This window comes from Marmota marmota, unplaced genomic scaffold (assembly GCF_001458135.2).
Source record: "Marmota marmota marmota unplaced genomic scaffold, marMar, whole genome shotgun sequence".
NCBI classification, from domain to species: domain Eukaryota; kingdom Metazoa; phylum Chordata; class Mammalia; order Rodentia; family Sciuridae; genus Marmota; species Marmota marmota.
Window position 1 is genome coordinate 57,526,325 of NW_026000174.1, and position 17,753 is coordinate 57,544,077.

At 34.1% G+C, this 17,753-nt stretch overlaps 1 protein-coding gene across 1 annotated transcript; it reads left to right on the forward strand.

Annotated features, from left to right (window-relative positions):
- The first annotated feature begins 4,576 nt into the window (after positions 1 to 4,576).
- Positions 4,577 to 10,363, forward strand: LOC107158944 (olfactory receptor 4P4-like). Its single transcript, XM_015505456.1, has 2 exons — positions 4,577 to 5,492; positions 10,305 to 10,363. Exons 1-2 carry the CDS (start codon positions 4,577 to 4,579, stop codon positions 10,361 to 10,363), a joined length of 975 nt encoding a protein of 324 aa, XP_015360942.1.
- Positions 10,364 to 17,753: the final 7,390 nt, after the last annotated feature.

Genomic DNA, 17,753 nt, shown 5'->3' on the forward strand with positions numbered 1-17,753 from the left:
GACAAACCTCTCGCGTTTGAGTCCCCGTAGCCGATCCTCGTGCGATGGAAATCCTTCCTCCAGGTTCCGGAGCACCCCACTATTGCTGAAAATTCCTAACAAGATATCCTTTAGCCGTCCTGACTTGTCATACTCCCACACAGTGAAGCAGCACACGGGGGTAATGCACTCCCCTCGCCGCCATCTTCCTTCCCCGTGTTTGCATGATTTGTGTGAGTTAGCAGAAAAAGAAAAGAAATCAATCATTCAAGGATAGAGGAATATATAAATCAATTTTATATTTTTCATACAATACAACATTAAATAAAAAATGAATGGATAGACTCATTATTCCTATTTTAAATTTAAAAAAAAATACAATTTTGAGGTGACAGCATTATCATTCACAAAAGATTCAAGTTCCCAAGTTGGCAAAATCAGATAATACATTTTTTCAGGTCCCGTGTGTGTGTGTATACATTCTTATGAGGAAAAATGTAAAAATTTATCGAATGTATTGGAGTGAAAATTAGTTTTTGTTTTCTGCACACATATACACATGTCTAGGTATATGTGAAACTGCTCCCTATAGTCTAGCCCTTGGGACTCCAGACGTCAACTTGATTCAGGGCCCAGCCCAGAGACCCTAGGGCTGGGCTAGTTCCCACACATATAAACCCCAAGATCACCTTTAAGACTTGGGTGCTAGGACAGAGGATTAAACTTCTGAAATTTTTTGTCACTGAAGGAATGAAGCAAGAGGTGGGTTTATTCAGATTTTTTAAACAACATTTTTTTTTTTTCTGGGATAAACAGTGCTGCAAAATCTGGTTCTCCTTCCCTTGGCTGTAGATTTACTTGGGACTTTTTTTATTTGCCTCTGCTCAGATCTTTGTTTCCTACTGTTTACTCAGAATTGGTTTCCACAGAGAACTCAGGCTTTAGGGCTTAATATTGAATGAAAGTGGACCCTTGGGTTGTCAGACTTCTCCTAGAATAAAGGATTGCTAACCGTGGAATAACTATTTTTAAGGAACTGAGAGAAATTAAATTATTTTTAGCTGCACATTGCCCAGATTTTCTTCTGGGAGATGTCTCATGACATAGAAAAATAAGAGAGGTTTTTGGTTATTCTTGCCCTGGAAATCCACTTTAAATGATACTTAGAAATTTAAGTATAAATGCTAAGGATAATTTTGTTTCCTTTTGTTTAAAAAAGCAGAGAATATTTTCTCTTGAAGGAAAACTAGAAAGTCCTATAACCAGGAAGCGTCATGTGGGCTGATTAGTCACCTGTTAAGTAAAATCGAAATCAGATGATAGGAGATAAATGCTACTATGGAGAGAGAAAATTAAAAGTCCATACATATATGATGTATAAATGCACTTTTATTTATAAGTATACTATACATGCATTTTCTCTTTAAGCATTTACAAACATTTATAAACCATTGATATTTAAGTCAAATGTATTGAATAATAGTTGTCATATTTCCTCAGCAACTGTACAAATTATGTGGCCATTATTTCTTGCAGTAATGGAACATGAAAGAAAAAAAACAAAACAAAACAAAAACAAAACAAAACAATAGTATCCAGTGTTCCATATAGGATTTCTTAAAGAGAAGAAAAAGGCATTGACAGATAACTAAGTAACTTCAACTTTATGCAGAAAACACAAAGAAAAATCAATTCAGTTTAAAAAAATTAAGAGAATTTATTGGAGTGAAAATTCATTTTGTTTTCCTGCTGGTTTTATTATTTGTGATAAATATACTGTGTAAAATATTATGTTTACAGTGTATACTGTGTAAAATATTATTTTTTAGAATACCAAAATATCAGAGAATCCTGAACATCAATGTGAATCAAACTAGATGTGTACAGATGATGATAAGATAAATAATAAGTGAGAAAAGGAAATAAATATAAAAACAAAAGAAATATAATTAATTCAGCTGAGATATTTTACTTTCTATAAAACTCCTGTGCTTTGGGGAAAATGTCAGTTTGACCTTGACTTTCTGAGTGAGAAAACTTGTTTGAAAGAAAGAATTAATAGAACAGGAAAATATCCCTACAATAATTCTAACAATAGTTTGGACCTATCAACCACATTATTGACATCCAGACAGCAAGAATAATTAAAATATGTCAAAATAACCCTTATTATCAGTTAGTTTTTACCCAAGGTATACATAATAATTGCTTCCTTGCTTGCAAAATAGAGAAAGTAAAAAGATCACTGGGTATTTTTTGGGATCATTGCCCCAATATATATGAAATAGTTAAAACTACATCTTGAACACAGTCAGCACCAAATAACCATTAAATATTATCATTTTTCTTTTCTAGATCTGTGCAAGATCTAAATAATAATCCCCTTGATATGAATGGTAAATACTTTTATTTTTTTCTTTTAAATTTTGTGGGTATTTTTGTTGATTCCTGTCTCCATTGTATGTTGGTTATCTAATCATTGCATAATAATATGAGAAAAGTAAAATAAAAGAAAAAATATTAGTGTCTATAACCTAGTGAGCACCAGGTAATCCAGTCTGTGCAATCATGGGAGATTCCTAGTAGAAATGTTCATGTCAAAAAGGAGGAGATGAGTGTCAGGAAATTTCATGCTATAGATCAAATGGCAAAATCTCTCATCTGGTCTCTCCTCTGAGTCCAAAATTTAAAATACACTGCCTAGGATTCCAAATCATCAAGGACTGGTCACCTGTCTGAAGAACATTCTTAAAAGAATTAAACAAGGACTAGCAACCTGCTACTCAAAATTAAATGTCAACAATGATATTAATGGAGTATTTTAGGCAGGATTAAGGAGATATAGATCTGCATAGTTTGAAGAGCCCAGAAAAACTTCCTGGAGGTAGAGGAGAGAGTGATGTCTTTTGAGCATGAATGTAAAGAATGGAACCCAATTTTTATAGTTTCAAAAGCATGGGGTGTTGAATGAATTATAAGTGGGCAGAAGGCTATTTTAATAGAGATGGAATGTCTCTGTAACACTTGAGGAGGATGTCCCGGGAGCTGTTCTATGATGCCTTATTAATAGGAAGAGAAAGAACTGAGAGCAGGAGGATTCTGATGCTCAAACCCTAACAGATAAATTACCTGTTTGTACAATAAAGGCATGGGAAAAGCAGTCTGTTACCTTATGCATCCTTCAATCTTATTCTGGAAATTCAGTAATCAACTATTAGTGGAATTTATAGAGTTCTGGAAAAATTATGCCATTCTTATCTTTTAAGAAATAGGACAGTGTAGAGTCTAGAAAAGAACTGGAATCCAAAGCATATGAATTCATATAGCACAGTGTGTTTTCAAAGAACACTAACATAGGAGAAACAGGGGAAACAGTGAGTCATTTTATTATTTCCTTATTGTGTGGGTGCAGAATCCAGTTGAGAGAGAGAGAGAGAGAGAGAGAGAGAGAGAGAGAGAGAGAGAGAGGAAGAGGAAAAGAGGTTGATTTTCAAATCATCCTGCTTATTAAGTAATGAAATTTTTCTTAGTATATATCTTATCATTCCCATCCATACATGAATGATGTTATGCTTCAAAGTTATATGAACAAAATATTAAAGCTGTCATAAACCCATGGAAAGAAATGACCCAAGTTATACTTAGAACGATAAAAGCCTATTGCCAAAGTAATGAGAAATAAATGTATCAATAATCTGAACGGTGACTATTTTTTAAAAGATTTATTTCTGATTTTATAATTCTAAAAATAAATGTGATATTCTAAAAATGTTCCAGGGGATGCAGTATTTACAAAATCATTATTTCTAAAATCAATAATCTATTCATATTTATAAAATAAAACTAAAATAATTTATCAATCAGGTAATCACTTATGTATCTTAAATAATGATTGAAGTCCTGTGTATGCTATGACTTTATATTATTATTGTTCCTGCCTCTAGAAGGAAGCACATATTTCTACGTATTTAATGAATACTACTTTTTAAATCTATCTGTGTAAGTCAAAAGAAGTGTCATAGCTACTTGGACCTCAAATTGTATCATATTTTCAGTCCTTACCATACTGTTGATAAATGTAAATATTTTCTAGCTAAGATCAGGGCTCAAAGGAGGCAAATGCAATACTCACTTTGGGTGCAAACAATTTAATAAGCAAGATACAATATTTAAAGAATAAAAATTTACAGTAAAAATATTAAAATATTAAATAAAGATGGAATTCCACCTTGGGGTGCATGATGCCCCTCACTGACTGCACTGTTCTGAAATAGTGACTAAGCAAGCTTTAGGACAGGACATGTGTCCTCATGAAGCTGACCTTTGCATAGCATGTGGAAAGAGACTGCACATCTTTGTTTATGCCTTGAGCAAATATAAACCTTAAAATCATTTCCTTTCAGTACAAAATACAACCTGAATGGGATGGTAAATTATATAGCTTGCCTATCCAGATGAATAAATTACTTTATAATAAGGGATAGAGTTAAATAAATGAGTACTAAAATTCATATTGTACTAAGTCAATATTTCCTATTTTGACTTATCTTTTTTTTTTTTTTCAGCTAAAACTATTGAACCTGAACTGCATTGGACCATGGAAAATATCAATAATGTCACAGAATTTATATTGTTGGGACTTTCCCAGAACAAGAAAATTAAAAACTTGTGCTTTCTATTATTCTTATTTTGTTACATAGCTATTTGGATGGGAAATATACTAATAATGATTTCAATCACATGCAGTCAGCTGAGGGACCAACCCATGTATTTCTTCCTTAATTACCTTGCTCTCTCAGACCTTTGCTATACCTCCACAGTGACACCCAAGCTAATCACCGACTTGCTGGCAGAAAGGAACATGATTTCATATAACAACTGCATGGCCCAGCTCTTTACCATGCACTTCTTTGGGGGCATTGAGGTCTTCATCCTCACGGTGATGGCCTATGACCGCTATGTGGCCATCTGCAAACCCTTGCACTACACCAGCATCATGAGCAGGCAGAGGTGTAATGCTCTGGTCACTGCTTGCTGTGCTGGGGCATTTCTACATTCCTTTGTTCAGTGCCTCCTCACTGTCAATCTACCTTTCTGTGGCCCCAATGAAATTGACCACTATTTCTGTGATGTGTACCCTTTGCTGAAACTGGCCTGCACTGACACACACACAGTTGGAATCCTGGTGGTGGCCAACTCAGGTATGATGGGTTTGGTGACCTTTGTGGTTTTGATGCTGTCTTACTTTTTGATATTATGGACCATCAGGGCTTACCCTGCAGAAAGCCGCAGCAAGGCTCTTTCCACTTGCAGTTCCCACCTGATGGTTGTGGTTTTGTTCTTCGTGCCTGTCCTCTTCATCTACATTAGACCAGCCACTACTTCTCCAGTAGACAAAGTGTTTGCTCTTTTCTACACCATCATCGCTCCCATGTTCAACCCTCTGATCTACACGCTGAGAAATATGGAGAGGAAGAATGCCCTGAGGAAAGTCTGGTGCCAGAAACCACTTTGTATTGGGAAGCATTTCATCTGAAACACAAATCCACCCCTCATTCTGCAGACTGCTCTGGTGGCACTGGCTGTATCTTGAGTTTATTCAAGCCTGGGCTTTCCTACAAAACTAAACTTAGCTTCTCATCTCACTCAGTGCATGACATTTGCAATTTACTTTAACTATTTTATTTTTTGTTTAACATCTGCCTCCAATACTCGAGTTCTCATTTCCTTCACCAGTCCTGGTAATATGTGTTATATATTTCTTTCCTTTGGGTTTTTCCACAGGTTAGTACCTGGAGCTAAGCTTTCTTATCTCTCTTATGTTTGGTTCAGGAGTGAATCTCCAGCTATACATAACTGCACTCAACCCAATTGCATCTGTCCTAATGGCCTATTGACCTTGCCTCTGTGTTTCACATCAAAAGAATTTACAAAGCATGTTTTTTTTTTGTTAGAGATATTTAATATCCATTTCAGAAATTTTAAAAGCAAAAATTATTTATGTAAGTTCTTAACGATACATTATTTGTGTCTGTAGTAATGCTTATATAAAAATGGGATGAATTTTTTTCTAAAATCATTTTAATGAGATTATTTTAAAATTCACCACATTTTATTAATGACAGAAATATTTGGCAAAAAATTCTCCTTTGTATTGTAATGAAACTGTGGTGTTGATATTAGGTATGGTAACCATGTAATTTATTTCCTAATTTGAATGAATAGGAAAAAAATTACAATTAAAGAGAAGACTAAAATTGGAACTGTGTTTGGAAAGCAGGATGTCTATGTACTAGCAAATGTATAGGGAGTATGGACATATTTGTCAAAAGAATAAGTGCAGAGATATTGTGGAAACTTCACTTATTACTTAGTGTCATGAAATTGAGAACAGAATGCAAACGCTACTGTTGAAAGTCATCCCAGAGTATGCCTAAATTAAATTGTCCATTACCATCAAAATTAAATCTACATATTTCCAATTTCCTATAGAACTTTCATATATCTGGATATGCAGAAATGCCTACAGAATTAAATTTTAATTTTAAGTGATTAAATGTTTCTTCTTTTTAAATTTCTGAATAATTGGGCTGGGGATGTGGCTCAAGCGGTAGCGCGCTCGCCTGGCATGCGTGAGGCCCGGGTTCGATCCTCAGCACCACATACAAACAAAGATGTTGTGTCCACCGAGAACTAAAAAATAAATATTAAAAAATTCTCTCTCTCTCTCTCTCTCTCTCACACACACACACACACACACACACACTCTTTCTTAAAAAAAAATAAAATAAATTTCTGAATAAAATAGGATTTTTTTTTCAGATGAGATGTGGTTCACTGGTAGAGCAATTAGCTACCATGCATAAGACCCTGTGTTCAATCCCCAGTACTGCAAAATTGAAAATAAAAATAAAAGAAATTGTTTGGCATTGTGAAGAAAACAAGACTATGTGAAGTGAGGTATCATATGATCTAGGTTAGGGAGAAAAAACAAACAGAGTTTGAACCTTTAAATTAATATATAAGTGAAATTTTTAAAAAATTTCATAGCACTGTGTGGGTAAAGTTTTACAGGTGTTCAAATGGAGAAAACTGGTTGGAGAATTAAAGAAAAGATATGTCTTTATAGATGCTAAAATTTAAGTTTTTTTATTAGAGCAATTGATAGCATAGCTAAACCTTTAATGAAATTATTATGAAGAGTACACCATTATGCATGCTAATCTGCAGTAATTCATTCAGGGTAACCGTTGAACTAATGAGAAAACACTCAACAAAAAAGGAAGTCTCTTGAATAAATGGTGGAAGAATGCAGAAGGATGAAAACAGACTTCAATCTCTCTCCATATAAAAAAAAATCAACTTCAAGGGGCTGGGGTTGTGGCTCAGCAGCAGAGAACTCACGCTACAATGTGCAAGGCCCTGAGTTTCATACTCAGCACCACATAAAAATAAATAAATATAATAAAGTTATTGTGTCAACTAAAAAATACATAACTGAAAAAATGAATATTTAAAACAAAATCAACTCAAAATGGATCAAATACCTAAATATGAGACCTGAAAATGTTTGATTTTTAAATATTTTATTTTGGGTTAACTTTTTAATTTTTTGCTGAATAAAAAGATTTTATATAAACTGTTAAATTATGGAGAAAGTTTAATTAGTGATTATTATGATTAAAATTATTTCTTATGCTTAAAATTAATAATAATCTAAAATTGGTAGCAACTGATATTTGAATATGAAGATGGATAGAATCTTCCTTGTTGAAGGCCTGCTATGTTTTCTTCCTCCATAAGATAGTGATAATAGTGACTACCTCATAGGGTAATAGAATAAAATTAAATAATAATGATGTTTACAGTAGAGACAGCTTAAAATTGTTTTATTACTGTAATTAGATCTATAAGTCTATTTTGTTATACAAAATTTAGATTAAGAATTTTAACTTGTATATTTCATTTGGATTTTTAAATCATCACAAAAGAGCTTCAATTACAAGAGTTTTGTCCATATATGTTTAAGTAATTTTTAATAAAATATTATTTCAATCCAGAGAAGGCATTTATTTTTTTTATTTTATTTTTTTTTTAATTTTTTATTGTTGGCTGTTCAAAACATTACATAGTTCTTGATATATCATATTTCACACTTTGATTCAAGTGGGTTATGAGCTCCCATTTTTACCCCATATACAGATTGCAGAATCACATCAGTTACACATCCATTGATTTACATATTGCCATACTACTGTCTGTTGTGTTCTGCTGCCTTTCCTATCCTCTACTATCCCCCCTCCCCTCCCCTCCCCTCTCCTCCCCTCTTCTCTCTCTGCCCCCTCTACTGACATTCATTTGTCCTCCTTGTATTATTTTTCCCTTTCCCCTCACTTCCTCTTGTATGTACTTTTGTATAACTCTGAGGGTCTCCTTCCATTTCCATGCAATTTCCCTTCTCTCTCCCTTTCCCTCCCACCTCTCATCCCTGTTTATGAGGATTTTTTTTTTCTTAAGGAGAGGACCCATAAACTCTAGTTCAAAATAATAATCTAGCTCTCTGCTTTATTCTACAGATTAGTAAAGTGAAACTCAATGGTATACAAATTTTCTTAGCATCAAGCTGTAATCTTGAGACAGTTAAGCAGTCAAGCTAAAAAGATTTTTAAACCTTATACAAATTGATGGAAACTTCTAAAGTTTTATTTCAAGGTTTCCAGCAAGTGGGAAATGTTCATGAATGACAGATCAAAAATTTTGTTGTTGAGATTGATATACAAAAGAGAAAAATTGTAAAGTGGAATAGGATAGGATTTTTAGACCATATTAACACAGGAATGTCTGGTTACAAATATTAAGCAGACACATCATTGCACAAGTTGATTCACCTCTCTGAAGAGGCTCTTAATCACATTAAATTCCATCAGTGGATTGCTCAAGTGTTTTTCTCCATCAAGGTCTCTAAAGATTGAGAAAACATCTTTCCATAAATATGAGTCAGAACTGTTTCCTTCTAGGTAATCTCCTTTTGAATGAGGTGTTTCACATTGATGTTTGGTCAAGAAAAAGGTTTTCCTGCAGTGTGATTTTGTACTGAAAACATGAGATAATTCTTACATTTGTATTCAATTTTAAAATTTGCATTTAAAATAGACTACTGTACATTTCAAACAAAACTAGTGGCAAGAGGATCACTGTTGTTTTCTCTCCTTCATCTTCCATAATTCTATTATCCATAAAGTATATGTCTCACAGAACATTGGGATAACAGTATGAACAGATTCTGTGGTGACTTTCCAGAGCAGTGGGCTCTGGGGACAATGGGCCTAGGCTGGCCTTATTCCTACTCATTTCTGTATGTTCTCTTCATTTAGATGTAATAATCGTGACTCACAAACACACAGTACTCTCTGGCTATTTGGCCAAAAACTACAGGAATACAGGTGTCAGGTCAACTTTACCTATGATTCCCTTCCAAATGGAGTTTTGCATAGGTGATTGTCTTTTCTCAGGCCTGGTTTTTACTGGCTTGGTGACTTTCATATTTTGCCATCAAGTAAGGAAATCTGGCTCATCTCCTTTAAGTTTATCTGTCTGTGCTTGCTGGTCACTCTTCCTCCCAGGACTTTCAATGTGTTAAATATCTTGGCCTGCCCTTGACCATGTCAACTCTTTGACTGTCTCTCAAGCTAGGACTCAGTGACCTCTTCATGTCCAGAGAGGGCCTGAAAGCATTCTTTAAGGGATAAAGGCAGTCTGCATCCTTCTAGAATGAACATAGCAAACTAAATTAAGTGAAACTTGCCTTTATATAAAGTACTTTTTGCATAATCAAAGACAAAACGCTTTTTTATGTAAAAAAAAAAATCACCCAGTATTGAAACTAAACAACCACTTTTTATCCAAAATAAATGGATCTATCATACTATCTACAGAATCAAGATGGAATCAATCATTGATACTACTTCAAATATGTGTACTTTGTTTACATTTGTAGATTTAATAGGAAGTTTAACCTAAAACCTTCTAGTGGAGTATAATTTTGCTAGTTTAAAGCTTAACCCACTGTAAAAATAGTCCTCCTAATTTTTGCAATAATATCTTAACCTTGAATGATTCATATTTTAACCTGTATTTCCTAGAAAACAAAGCCTGAAGCAACATTTATGTGCCAATACTTTATAAAGTAATGCAATTACAGGCAAAAAGGTATGAAGGAAAATGTAAATGAGGTAGAGATAGAAGAAAATCCAATACAAAACCAGGTATTACAGAGCTAACTACATCTTCAAATTAAATACAGATTCTTCATTGGATTTAAAAAGACATGTTTAGAAAGGAATGTAAGAAAGTGCAAACATTCAGTCAGACATGGTATTGCTGAACTATAATAATAGCTACTTAGGAGGCTGAGACAGGAGGATCACAAGTTCAAGGATACCCAGGACAATTTTTTTCCTTCACTTTTATGCCTCTTTCCTTTATATTTTTCATTAATATTTACACATTTACTCTTTCAAAGCAATGTTGGGAGAGAGGAAATTAGAAAAATAAGTTTCAAAATGATGGAGACAGGATATAGGTGTGTGATACTGTGGGTGTTCATGTGAAATAGAAAGCTAAGGGGTGAAGGCCAAGGGCTGCAACAACATGCTACCTACATGCAAGAAGTTTTATCTAATGATCACTGAGTAGCATGGACAGTTTGCTCACTGATTCTCAACTGAATAGATTAAACAAATTGGTTATGAAACACCTTCTGTACATGGATATTACCAATCAAAACAGGAGAGTACATTCATTACTAAGTAAATGCCTTGATATTCAAGTCATAGCAGAAGTATAAAAAACTCCAAATGGTGGTCTGTTACCAAAAGGAGATACATGTGCTGGATTAACATGGAAGAATTATTTTCTTACTTCTCTTCCTTGTCCCCCTCTTCTTCTCCTTTGTCTACTCATTTTCCTCCTCCTTCTCCTCCTCCTCCTTCACCCTCTCCTTTCTCCTCCTTCTTCTCCTCCTTCTTCTTCTTCTCCTTCCTCTCCTCATCTCAAATGTGATAAATCAATAGAACATTAATTCTTTTACTTGGGATTCATAGAGATTTATAACGTGCATTCATAATCATACTGAACAGTGTAGCTTAATGTAAATTAGAGAGTCAATATATTGCATATTAAAGTCTGTAAATGAATGGTTTATTAAACACTTGAAACATTGCTTCTCCATTCCAGAGAAGTGCTACTGAAATTGTGTGTCACTCTCACTGGGGTGAGAATGGTACATATCCTCTTGGAATGAGATTAGCTCCTAGTTGAGAAGTCACGTGAGTATGAATTGTGTCTGTGTTTCTTCTGGTCCACCTCAATATGTGTCATACATCTAAGATGGCTTGGTTGAAAGCTCAACAGTCTCAGATGTATGAGAAAGCTCCTTACATAAACAAATTTCTGATCTGACCCTAAATATCCATAGTCCCTAGGTTGGGAAAACTTGACCGACAATAACAAACTGTATATATTCAGTTTTAATCAGATGAAACAGCAAGTGCACATGGGATACTCTTACTCTGTGGGAAGAAAATCAAGAAGTCCTTTGTGAAAAAGAAAGAGAATGATGACAAGTGAGATCAGAAATATACAGAGAAAGTCATTTGTGAATTTGTGGCTTGTGATTTTAAAAGATTCCTCTCCTCTTCTGAGTCTTAAGAGCAGAATCTGAGATAGTAATCAGGAGGATGCTGCAATCATCTAGAAAAGAGAATGGGATAGCAAGGGCCAGGTGAAAATCACTGCATATGGTGAGAAAAATTCCACTTGTAAATATGGTTTCCATGGTTGATGATAATGTAAAATGATATATTGAATAAAGTTCTGTTTTTTTTTTTTGTTGTTGTTGTTTTTTTGTACTGGGGATTGAACCCATTGGCTCTCAAACACTGTGCCACATCCCCAGCCTTTTTTTATATTGTATTTAGAGACAGGGTTTCACTGAGATGCTTAGGGCCTCACTAAGTTCTTGAGGCTGACTTTCAACTCACAATCCTCCTGTCTCAGCCTCCTGAGCCTCTGGGATTACAGACATGCACCACCATGCACAACTTCCAATAAAGTTCTGACTGCTCATCAAGTAAGTAAATATGCACTTAAAATGCATCCTAACAATACAATTCCCAGCTGTTTATCCAAGCAATACAGTATGTTTATAAAATGACTGTACTGTACAATTTAGGCAGATTTGTGAATAATAGGCAAGAATAAGAAGAGACTCAAATGTCTCTCAATAGAAAAAAATGAAGACTCTTGTATATACATACAATGAAATACACCTCAGCAAGAAAAAGGAGAGAAGCACTGATATGCACAATACCTGCAATGAATAGCAAAATTTTTTCCTGAGTGAAAGAACCCATGTATAAAAGAGTGCATTACTTATGGTTTCATTTATATAAGTTTTTAGAAGAGGCAAAACTCATCTATGGTGTCAAAAACTTGAAAGCAGCAGAGTAGCAATGGTCTATTGGGATGAGGTGTGGTAATTATCTGAGCTGCAATTGCTCCTTCCTTTAATCTCCCTTCTATTTTCACATTTCCTTCCCTCACTTTCCCCCTTATTTTGCCTTAGCTTTTACATTAGTAAGAAAAGAGTCAACCCTTAACTCTGGGTATGGTTTATTTAACTTAGCATGAACTTCTGCAGTTCCATCCATTTGCCACCCAATAACATAATTTCATTCTTCTTTAGGACTGAGTGAAACTTCACTGTATATATGTACCATATTTTCCTTATCTATTCATCTTCTCATGGATGCCTAGGCTAGTTCTATAACTTGGCTATTGTGAATTGCACTTCTATAAACATTTTTGTGGCTGTATCACTACAATATGCTGATTTAGTTCTTTTAAATAAATACCAATGAGTGGGAAAGCTGGATGTATGGTGATTCCACTTCTACTCTGTAAAGGAATCTCCATTCTGCTTTCCAAAGTGACTGCACTAATTTGCAGTCAAATGCATTGTGCGAATGTACCTTTTCCCCTACACCCTTGTCAGCATCTATTATTATTTGTATTCTTGATGATTGCCATTTGGACTGGAGTGAGATGAAATCTCAAAGGAGCTTTGATTTGCTTTTTCCTGCTTGCTAAAGATATTGAACATTTTTTCATGAATTTACTTTCCATTTGTATTTCTTCTGTTAAGAAGTATCTGTTTAGGTCTTTTGCTAATTTATTGATTGCATTTTTTCAAAACAAATGAATAAATATTAGTACATGATTATTAACTGAGATTCATATTTTATTCAGGTATCCTTGTTTTCACATCCTGCCTTTTTCCCTCCCAGAATCCTGTCCAGGATGACACATTGATTTAGTTATTATGTTTTAGACAATACAAATTGACAGGGACACTGTCTTTGTTTTCAATGACTTTGACACTTTTCAGGAACGCAAATCAAACATTGCGAGCAAACATCCTCAATTATCGCTTGCCTGCTATTTTTCAGGCCTTGAAATGGGAGCTTTTGGAGGAAGGAATATTAAGGAAGTAGTTTCATTTTCAACACATCAGTGGGTATCTGCTACCAGTGTGACTTCACACTTGCTGGGAACTTGCCCACTTGACTGAGGCAGCATGGTCACATTCCCATCTGTAACCGCTCATCCCCATTCCATACTGTCTTGTTTGGAAGGAAGCCACTATGCACAGCCCACAAGAAGAGTCATGGGTGTTTTCTGAAACTTCCAGGACACCTTATTTCTGTAAATACTTCAAATTTTTATTAGGAGTTTCTCTACTCCCCTCTATGTATTTAATTATTTATTCAATTATAGCACTGTGGACTCTTGATGGATATGTCATACTTCAGGTTATATTTCAGTATGGTTTACTTACTTATGTTGCTGCCATATTTTTACAGTTTTGACAGCTCTAGGCTCTATCGATAGACCCCATGTCCCTATCTCACATACCCATCACTGTGTTTCAGTACATCCTCATTCTCTACCACTGTAAGACACTCCATTTGCTCTTGTGTATTCCCAGCCCAGATCTGGAAGCAGAAACACTTTCAAGAAGGCCCTGTCATTTTATTGGAGACAGTATTGGAACCATAGATCCAGTTCCTACATTTTTTTCCCAGTCAAAAGCATCATGTATCACCCAAATTCGTACCTTAATGGCAAGAATAAACACCCTCTTTATCCCATAATCTGAAATAAATTGAAGATTAAGTTACTCATCATATATGACTCATTTTTCTCCTGAGGGGGAAGGAACACTTGAGGGAATTTCTTTCCACCACTCCTATGGTTTGCTTCATTCATTTGAAATACACCTCCAAGGTGGGCAAAAGGGAGGAAAGTCCTAGTGAAAATCCTGTGTGGGGGTAGATTTCAGAAAGTGCTGAATAGATTTCCAGCCAATTTAATTTTCCTTTTAGCATGCAGGTGAGAACATAAACTTCTTGCTGAGGCCAAAGACATCCTGATTGCAGAATAATCAGGCATTGACTTAGAAGCACTTTTAAAATTCTCATTTGAATAGATAGACTCTAAATTACTTTAGAAAGAGGGCAGATGAACATTCATTCTAACCTTGCATTCCAATCTTGCCGAAGTTGGTAAGGTGGGTATGATTTGTATTCCAACTTGCAGAAAATGAATCAGATTAATGTCAAAGCCAGTATTTAACACACTCCAGGGCTTTGTTGAAGCATAAGACCTTTAAGGTATTTTATAGGAATGCTTTACAATCTAAAGTGAGAACATGATTTTAAAAAATGTTAGATTTATTCTACTGTTTTTCTATTCCTATCCTCCCTTCCTTACATTCTTTCTCCTTTGTCTAATCTACTGAGTTTCTCTTTTTCCTCTCCTCCCCTTTATTGTGATTTAGCTTCCACATATCAGAGAAAACATTCAACCTTTGGTTTTTGTGGACTGGATTTTTTTTTCACTTAGCATGATATTCTGAAAGACAGTAGAATAAATGTAACATAATTTTCGTAAGTGAACTTCACCATTGGGTCCATCCACAAAAATAGGGTCCTAATTAGAATAAGATATATCCTATTCTTGTATAATTTTATCAAAATGGATTCTACTGTCATGTACAACTAAGTACCAAAAAAATAAAATTTAAAAAAAGAAAAAAACAAACAAACAGATACTGTATATCCTGACAGAAATGGGTGCTAGTAAATATGATTGTTGATAGATGGGATTGTAAAATATAAATAAAAATAATATTTTTGATATTTTAGATGTTGCCATGGTTATTGTGGGCTGTAGAAATACCTTTTCTTCAATAGTAGGTAAGTATTGAATGGTATGGAAAAATATCTATCTTTACCTATAGAAAATCTCTCAATTCTCTAATATTAGTTTACTCCAATGTATATCATTCTTATGCCTGTAAAACACACACACACACACACACACACACATGCAGTGCCATGTAAATGTGTTAGGATGCTTACCTATCTAAATCTATCTATCCATACAGATATGGAAGAAAAATAGACATATTGATATAGATGAACATATTTTATATTACTTTAATTCATAGAAGCCAAAAATATTCTCTTCATCTCTGTTGCCTAAAGAGCCTCTGTAAAGAATATATTTAGAAAATACCCAATGAAAGTGAACCTGTAGTTAATGCATGTGGTGGTTTATGATGTTCCGAGTTTCACAATTACCTCTATACAGACTCACCATAGTAGTCCTGCTTCTGGAGCTCAGTGCTGTCTAAAATTAACACGTTCATCCTGTACACAGCAGAGGGCAGTTGTGATGGATCAATGACATGCTGATGCGAATAACACCCTCTCCTAAGGTAAGGTTTTCCCACTTTTTTTATTGTGGCATGATTATAATATATTTTCAAGTACTATTAAAGTGAGTAGTTTAAAAATATAACTTCCTCACATCATGAGTGAGAAGAAAGCAGTATCCCTTGTGCAAATATTTTTATAGTCTTTTAGATAATATCCATTTATATAAGGATGTACATATATGTAAGCATATTTTCCTGTTAATGAAGATTTTATCATCCTATGAGAATACCATGTTGAAATATTTTATTTTTTGGGAGAGTAGCAGGAATGAAGTTTTAAACTCAAGGAAACTCAGCTACTGAGCCACATCCCCAGTCCTATTTTGTATTTTATTTAAAGTCTCACTGAGTTGCTTAGTGCCTCACTTTTGTTGAGGCTTGTTTTGAACTCGTGAACCTCCTGTCTTAGTCTCCTGAGCCACTGGAATTACAAGTTTGCACCATGAAGCCTGACCCCTGTTGAAATATTGAATTACAATTTACAGTATATTATAGAAACAATTGTGTATGTGTGCTTGAAAGTAGTTAGTATTTGCTTAATAGTAATTAGTATTTGCTTAATCATCCTTGATTACTTCATTGACACTTTGATGATTCTTGATGTTGCTTTTAACTGCCACTGAAAGGTGCAGTACTAATCTTGTTCCCTGTTGCTTTGTTGGACTTGTTTATCAGCTCTAAAATGATTTTTTTGTGTGTGCCTGAGTGTCTGTGTCTATGTAAAAGCAATCTCTGGATCAATGTCTGTATGCAGGCATGAGATTGCAGGCTTTGAGATCACTATCTAAGAGCTTGTAAGCCCTTAAATTCCCATCAAAGATAGCTGTAATTGACTGTTTCTCACACATTTCTACACATCTTTTGTTAAAATACAGTAATCAAAGTATTGCTTCATCGACCTGATATAGGCACAAAAGATATCCAATTGGAATTTTAATTTGAATGCATTAAACTGTGAATGAAATGGAGCATTGGTTCATATGCTCTCTCTATTAAATTGTGCTGTGGTTTTTAATACTGATCTGTGACCCATTTGTACTTGAAGAAATTGTGGTTTTATATGTCAAATATATATATATATATATATATATATATATATATATATATATATATATATATATATCACACCATTTTGCCATATCTTTTGCTGTTGATGGGGCTATCATTTGGAATATATGATATAAAGTAAAAAATCAATGTGTTCAGTGTTTAATGAATGAAAATTAATATTGATTCCCTTTTTGTATCTATCTTTTCTTATTGGAAGTCAGGGTATAGAATACTCAAGTGTTTACTTACTAAAAACTCCATTGGAAGTTTAATTTATTAATGAAATATCCAGAAATGATTTTTATAAACCCATAGTGCCACTCATAAACTTGAAAATTAGAGGAATGTTTTTATTCATGTCAGCTGTTCTCCCTCTTTTTCTCCATAATGTTCTTAGTGTCTGTTTATATTATATGAAAACTTGCTGAGTACCTAGAAAAAAAATTTAAATGGGAAATTTTAACTTTGAACAAAAAGTATAATTAAAAATGTTTTAAAATAAAGGCTTAAGTTGAATTGAAAAGAACTAGAACATTCAATAAGTAACTTTTAAGGACATAAAATTAGTTCAGGGTTAAAAGTGCTCAGTGCTGCTAGATCAGACTGATTGGATTGTCACACAATGCTAATCTTTTATGTTTATTCTTTCTTTCCTGCCCCCTTCCCCCACCTCTATGCTTAGATTCTATTAACCTATTATCCCCAATATTACATGTAGATTATCTATAAATACTTATATTTTGTAGGACACTTACAGAATTGCTCAATTCATCATTTTACAGGTGTCCTACATAAAGGACAAAGGAATATAATGGGTTAAGTAATATCAAATATTTAAACAATCATCACTCGAATATATATATATATATATATATATATATAT